Raw genomic sequence first — 7,160 nt, 5'->3', positions numbered from 1 at the left:
TAAGGAAGCAGTTTTAAGAGTTTGAAAAAATCGTGGGTTAGTTGCGTTCACTTGCAGCACAAGTATTTCACTTCTACGTGCTCCTCAAGTTGAGGAACGTGGAGTTAGTGGAACTAACTAACTGTTTAGTGGATGCATTTCTAACCCTATAAATAACGCTTTCCTTAGTTTGCAAAAACACACTTGAGCATTCTAGCATATTTATTCTTACTTATTCCACTTGAGTCTAAAAGTGTCCTTGTGATTTATATTAGAGTTTAATTCATTGAGTTGTAATTTGGGGTAAGAGTTTGAGTGAACTCTAGAGTGTTTATTGCTTTGAGTGAAGCAAGGAGATAGAGAGAGTTTTGAGCGTTCAACTGATTGAGGGATCGGTTGAAGGGGAACTCAAGTTTGTTGAGGAATTTGAGTTAGAGTCTTAGATTGTAATAGGTTGTTTGCCCTATTATAATTAAGAGTTGAGTTTTAAAATCCCTTGTGGTTGTGGTTTTTCTTCTTGATTAGGGCCAAGAAGTTTTCCACGTAAAATCTCTCTGTGCACTCTAAGTTTTCGCTTAGTTTCTTTACAAATTCCGCAAAAATTACCCTAGTTTCCCAACAATACAATTCACCCCCCCTCTTGTATTGTTCGTTCAAGTCAGCAATTGGTATCAGAGAAGGTTCCTCAAAGAAATCAGGAAGCCCTGACGAGTTAAGTTCTTGGAACCAAGATGAACAATCACGAGAAGCTGGAAGAAGGTTACTCTACACAACGACCACCAATGTTCAATGGAAAATTCTACACATATTGGAAGAACAGGATGGAGATTTTTATCAAAGCTGAGAACTTCTAGGTCTGGAGGGTTATTGAGGTTGGTGATTTCGAAGTCACCAAAACTAATGCAGAAAATGAGGTAGTTCCTAAACCCATGTCTGAATTTGATAAGGAGGACTTTGATAAAATGGAAATTAATGCACTTGCTATTAAACTGCTTCACTGTGGTCTTGGACCCCATGAACACAATCGTGTTATGGGTTGTAAGAACGCTAAAGAAATTTGGGATTTGCTTCAAATTACTCATGAAGGAACTAATGAAGTTAAGAATTCTAAAATTGATTTGCTTATGTCTAAATATGAACGCTTTGAGATGCAGTCAAGAGAAACTATCCAGGAAATGTTAACTAGATTTACTAATATTATTAACGAGTTAGTTTCTCTTGGAAAGAAGATCCCTATTGATGAGCAGGTTAGGAAAGTACTGAGAAGCCTTCCTCAAGATGAGAGATGAAGAGCTAAGGTGACGGCTTTACAGGAAACTAAAGACTTCACAAAGTTCAACATTGAGCAACTTGCTGGTTCCCTCATGACTCATGAGTTACACTTGGGAACTAGCAACAGTGAAGGGAACAGAGGAAAAGGTTTGGCTCTTAAAGCTGGAGAACAAGAGGATTCAGAGGTAGATGCAGAAGAAGCTGCCATGTTGGTGAGAAGGTTCAAGAAGATGTTTAACCGAAACAATCGAACAAGGAACTTCACCAAAAAGACCTCCACTTCAAAAGCTGACTCTGGATGTCACAAATGTGGATCTCAAGATCACTTTATTCGAGAGTGTCCACTTTGGGATATTGAGAAAGGAAGAGGAAAGGCCAAGGAACAAAGCAAGGGCAACAAGACTCCATTCAACAAAACCGATATCAGAAAAGCAATGATAGCTGCTTGGGGAGACTCTGAGAGTGAAGATGAAGAGGAACAACTAGAAGATGAAATAGGAAACTTATGTTTGATGGCAAAAACCGATGACAAAGCCAAAAATGATAAGCTTGCAACAGAGGTATTCCTTAATCCCACTTATTTAAAGTCTCTCTCTAAAGTTGCTCTTATTGATATATGCTTAGAAATTGAGAATGAATGGAAATATGCATGTACTCGCTTAGGTGAATGTGAAAGGGCTCTAAAAATTTGCAAAGAACACAGTACATGGATTGAAAATCAACGTACTGATGTTCAAGGAAGATTTTTCGATCTCTTTGACAAAAATCGTCTGTTAAAAGACATTATTGAAAGATTAAAATATGAAAATATTATGTTGAATGTTGAATTAACAGAATTTAAGCTGATTAATGAAAATCTCAAATCTGCTGGTTCCTCCTCCAATCCAACGCCAAAATTTAATAAAGATTTTGAAAAACTCAAGAGAGATCTTGAGGAACTAAGATTTGAACAGGCTAAATTGGAGAAGGAACTAAGCATCCGTAAGGAAAGAGATACAAATCAGCTTGGCATACCTAAGTGGATTGAGAATGCTCAAGGAAAAATAACTGAAGGTTTAGGTTTCTCTCACATCAAACATAAAGGTAAGAAAAAGAAGTACGTTGATCTGCTTGGTAGTAAGGTTTGTTCCTTCTGTGGTAAAACATGACATTTAGACATAAATTGCAAAAAGAAGGAAGAAGCTGTTAAAAAGAATGTGAGGCAAATATGGGTGAAAAAATCTGATATTATTTCATCACCAAAGGAACCCAAGGAAACCTGGGTTCCTAAAACTAACCAATAGTTCTTTTACAGGTCTCGGTGAGGGGGAACAACACATGGTACCTCGACAGTGGTTGTTCTAAGCATATGACAGGAGAAAAATCAAAGTTTCTCTCACTAGAGGCCTATCCAGGAGGAACTGTGACCTTTAGAGACAACAAGAAAGGTGAAGTAGTTGCAAAAGGAAAAGTAGGAAGGTCCAGTTCTCATTCAATAGAAAATGTACTTTTGGTCGAGGGTTTGATGCACAATCTGCTGAGCATATCACAATTTTGTGATAAAGGAAACTCTGTAAGTTTTACTTCTGATTCATGCAACATCATTAATGACAAAACAGGAAGGGTTGTTCTTGAAGGAACTAGAAAAGGGAACACATATATAGTGGATCTCAATTCTGTTCCAAGGAACAACCTTACATGCTTAAGTGCCACTAATGATGATCCTTTATTATGGCATAGACGTTTTGGACATGCAAGCTTCTCACTCATGGATAAACTTAGGGCGAGGAACTTGGTTATAGGGCTTCCCTCAGTCAAGTTCCTCATACAACATATCTGTGATGCATGTGTGAGAGGCAAGCAAGTCAAGTCTTCTTTTAAAAGCAAAAACATGGTCAGCACCACAAAGCCATTGGAACTTATTCACATGGATTTGTGTGGCCCCATGCGTGTTCAAAGTAGAAGTGGAAAGAAATATGCTCTAGTTATTATTGATGATTTTTCTAGATTTACCTGGGTGATTTTTCTGTCTAGCAAGGATGAAACCTTTGATGAATTTGTGTCCTTTGCCAAGAGAGTACAGAAGACAAGTAAAAAATCAAATTATCCACATTCGATCAGATCATGGAACTGAGTTCGAAAATACAAGATTTGACGACTTCTGCAAAGAGAATGGCATGGATCATAACTTTTCAGCCCGAAGAACTCCTCAACAAAATGGAGTTGTTGAAAGGAAGAACAGGACTCTAGAAGATATGGCAAGAACTATGCTGATTTCAAGTGGTCTTCCAAGGAACTTCTGGGCTGAAGCTATCAATACTGCATGCTATATTATCAATAGAGTTATGATGAGACCAATCATCAATAAAACTCCTTATGAACTGTTTAAGGGCAGAAAACCCAATATTTCTCACTTTCGAGCTTTTGGATGCAGGTGCTTTGTCCATAATAATGGAAAAAGGAACATTGGTAAATTTGATGAAAGAAGTGATGAAGCTGTGTTCCTTTGCTATGCATCAAATAGCAAGGCTTACAGAGTTTACAATAAAAATACTATGTGTGTCGAAGAAAGCATTCATGTGATATTTGATGAATCTAACATGTTTATGAATGTGCAGAATAGTGAAGATAATGATTTTGAAATAGGTCTCACAAGGAACCAAGATCCGGATGAAGAAGAACTGAGACAAGGCAAAGAAACTGCAACAAACTTTATACAGGAGAAAAGAGAAGTTATTGTACCTGACAATGAGAACGAGGAGGTTTATGAGGAACCAGCTGGTGGAAATGAAGAAACTATAGAAGCAGCTGAAGCCACTGAAGCTACTGAAACAGCAAATCCTCATATAGGAGTTCCAGCAAGAGAATTTCAACCGAAGCCATTCAAATATCAAGGGTCTCATCCCACAGATCTCATAATAAGTGATATTGGCAGAGGTACTCAGACAAGATCGCAAATGAGGAACTTCTACGCCTTTCAAGCCTTCCTATCCATAATTGAGCCAAGGAATCATGAAGAGGCTCTAAAAGATGCTGATTGGATTATTGCCATGCAAGATGAACTTAATGAATTCGAAAGAAACAAGGTATGGAACCTTGAGCCGAAGCCAAACAAGAAAGTAATTGGACTCAAGTGGGTATTTAGGAACAAGCTTGATGAATATGGAACAATTGTAAGAAACAAGGCCAGGCTAGTTGTCAAGGGGTACAATCAACAAGAAGGAATCGATTACGAGGAAACTTTCGCTCCAGTTGCAAGGTTAGAAGCCATACGAATTTTAATTGCTTTTGCCTCTTTTATGGGTTTCAAACTTTATCAAATGGATGTTAAATGTGCTTTTTTAAATGGTTTCTTAGAGGAGGAAGTTTATGTAGAGCAACCTCCCGGTTTTGAAAACCCCCTATTTCCAAATCATGTTTTCAAGCTTGATAAGGCTCTGTATGGGCTAAAACAAGCTCCAAGAGCCTGGTATGAAAGGCTCTCTAAGTTCCTTCTTAAAAATGATTTTCAACGAGGAAAAATTGACAAAACTTTATTTTTAAAATCTGAAGGAACTGATTTATTAGTTGTTCAAATATATGTGGATGATATAATTTTTGGAGCAACTAACGAAAGTCTATGCAAGTACTTCGCTAATCTCATGAGTGGAGAGTTTGAGATGAGCATGATGGGGGAACTGAACTTCTTTCTTGGATTGCAAATAAAACAAAGTGAGAAAGGAATCATGATTCATCAACAGAAATACATCAAAGAATTACTGAAGAAGTATAATCTTGATCAGGTAAAAACGAACCACACTCCTATGGGAACAGGTACTAGACTGGATGAAGATTCACAAGGAATAGTGTGGATCAAACTAGATATAGAGGTATGATAGGATCTCTTTTATATTTAAATGCAAGCCAACCTGATATTTCTTTTAGTGTTGGATTATGTGCTAGATTTCAATTAAATCCAAAAGAATCTCACCTTACTGCAGTAAAAAAAAATCCTAAGATACCTTAAGGGAACTGACAATCTAGGATTATTTTATCCTAGAAGTGATGCATTCAATTTAAAAGGTTTTGCAGATGCTGACTATGCAGGGGATTTGGTGAACAGAAAAAGTACTTCAGGAATGGTCCAGTTTCTTGGACCATGTCTAGTTTCTTGGGGCTCTAAGAAACAAAATACAGTAGCTTTGTCTACTGCCGAAGCAGAATATGTAGCAGCTGCTGCATGCTGTTCTCAAGTAATTTGGATCAAACAACAATTGAGAGACTATGGTATGAAGTATAATTGCATTCCTATTTATTGTGATAATACAAGTGCCATTTGTATTTCAAAGGATCCAGTCCATCAATCTAGAGTTAAGCATATTTATATTAGACATCACTTTTTAAAAGACAATGTTGAAAAAGGCATGATTAAATTGGATTTTTGTGAAACCGAAAATCAAATTGCTGATATTATGACTAAGCCTTTGAGTAGGGAAAAGCACGAAAAATTGCGGATGGAGCTCGGAATGATACAACTCAGTTGAACGCTCAAAATTTGACTCCCAAGGTAATAAGTCATATATGCTTGTATAGTACTATGTTTCGTGCACAAATATTGTATGTGTTAAACATATGTCCATAATATTTTTATAAAAAAAATGGCTATTCTTTGTATGAGCATGAAATATATGTGCATATATTTTTGGCATGAAGTACATTATTTAGATTCAGATACAAGCTATGTTTCTTTGTTCCGTGTTCCTCCAAGAATTGTCAAAAGGATAATTTTTTTTCGATCCTTATCAATAGATATAAATTAACTCTAATCAGTTAATTGTCAAAAGGATAATGTTTCTTCATAGTCAATTCCTTCTTGTTAATTAAAGCCTTGTACAACAAGTCTAGCCTTGTTCCTGATAATAATATCATGCTCATCTAGCTTGTTCCTAAACACCCATGTTAATCCGATTGTTTTCTTCTGTTTGGGTCTAGGTTCCAGATGCCAAACTTTGTTTCTTTCAAACTCATTAAGTTCAGCTTGCATAGCATTAATCCATTAAGCGTCAGTCAAAGATTCAACATAGTTCTTAGGTTCCATAGAAGATAGGAAAGCATGTAATGCATAGAAGTTCCTAAGCTGAGATCTAGTCTGAGTTCCTTTTATGATATCACTCATGATTGCATCTACTGGATGAGACTTATGATGTTTTCAAGGCTTTGGAGCAAATTCTTTAATTGGATATAATCTTTCTTCATTGTTGATGACTGGTTCAACTGTAGGAACTGCATTTTGATTCTCAGTCTGAGCTTCTTCAGGAACTTCCAAATTAACATCGTTTTGTTCTGGAACTTGTTGAGTTCTTGTTGCATTCTCCATTGTAGGTTCTCCATTTTGCTTATGGATTTACTTCATTTTCCACCTGTTGCTTCTGCAGTGATGTTAATTCCTCATCTTGGTCTTGCTTGCGTACAAGTCCAATTTCAAAATCATCATCACAATCCTGTACATCAATCAATTGTTCAGTTTCATCAAATATAATATGTACAGATTCCTCAACACACATTATTTTTCTCTTATTATAAACTCTATAGGCTTTACTATTTGAAGCATATCCTAAGAAAACTGGTTCATCACTTCTTTCATCAAATTTTCCCAAGTTCCTTTTACCATTGTTATGAACAAAACATTTACAACCAAAAGATCTAAAGTAAGAAATGTTAGGCTTTCTCCTTTTGATAAGTTCATAAGGAGTCTTGTTAGTGATGGCTCTAACAGATACTCTCTTTAGAATATAGCAAGCTGTGTTGACTGCTTTTGCCCAGAAGTTTCTAGGCAGTCCACTTGAGATCAACATTGTTCTAGCCATGTATTCAAGGCTTCTGTTCTTGCGTTCCACCACTCCATTTTGTTGTGGAGTTCTTGGGGCAGAGAAGTTGTGATCCATACCATG

General features: G+C 36.6%; 1 protein-coding gene across 1 annotated transcript; it reads left to right on the top strand.

The window, feature by feature from the left end:
- Window positions 1-1,343: 1,343 nt before the first annotated feature.
- On the top strand, window positions 1,344-5,753 carry LOC145636731 (uncharacterized). The gene is made up of 3 exons (XM_081688286.1): window positions 1,344-2,388; window positions 3,877-4,489; window positions 5,333-5,753. Exons 1-3 carry the CDS (start codon window positions 1,344-1,346, stop codon window positions 5,751-5,753), a joined length of 2,079 nt encoding a protein of 692 aa, XP_081544412.1.
- The last annotated feature ends 1,407 nt before the right edge of the window (window positions 5,754-7,160 follow it).

This window comes from Chenopodium album, chromosome 6 (genome assembly GCF_948465745.1).
Source record: "Chenopodium album chromosome 6, dcCheAlbu1.1, whole genome shotgun sequence".
NCBI lineage: Eukaryota > Viridiplantae > Streptophyta > Magnoliopsida > Caryophyllales > Amaranthaceae > Chenopodium > Chenopodium album.
This window is presented reverse-complemented; position numbering and strand designations above follow the sequence as displayed.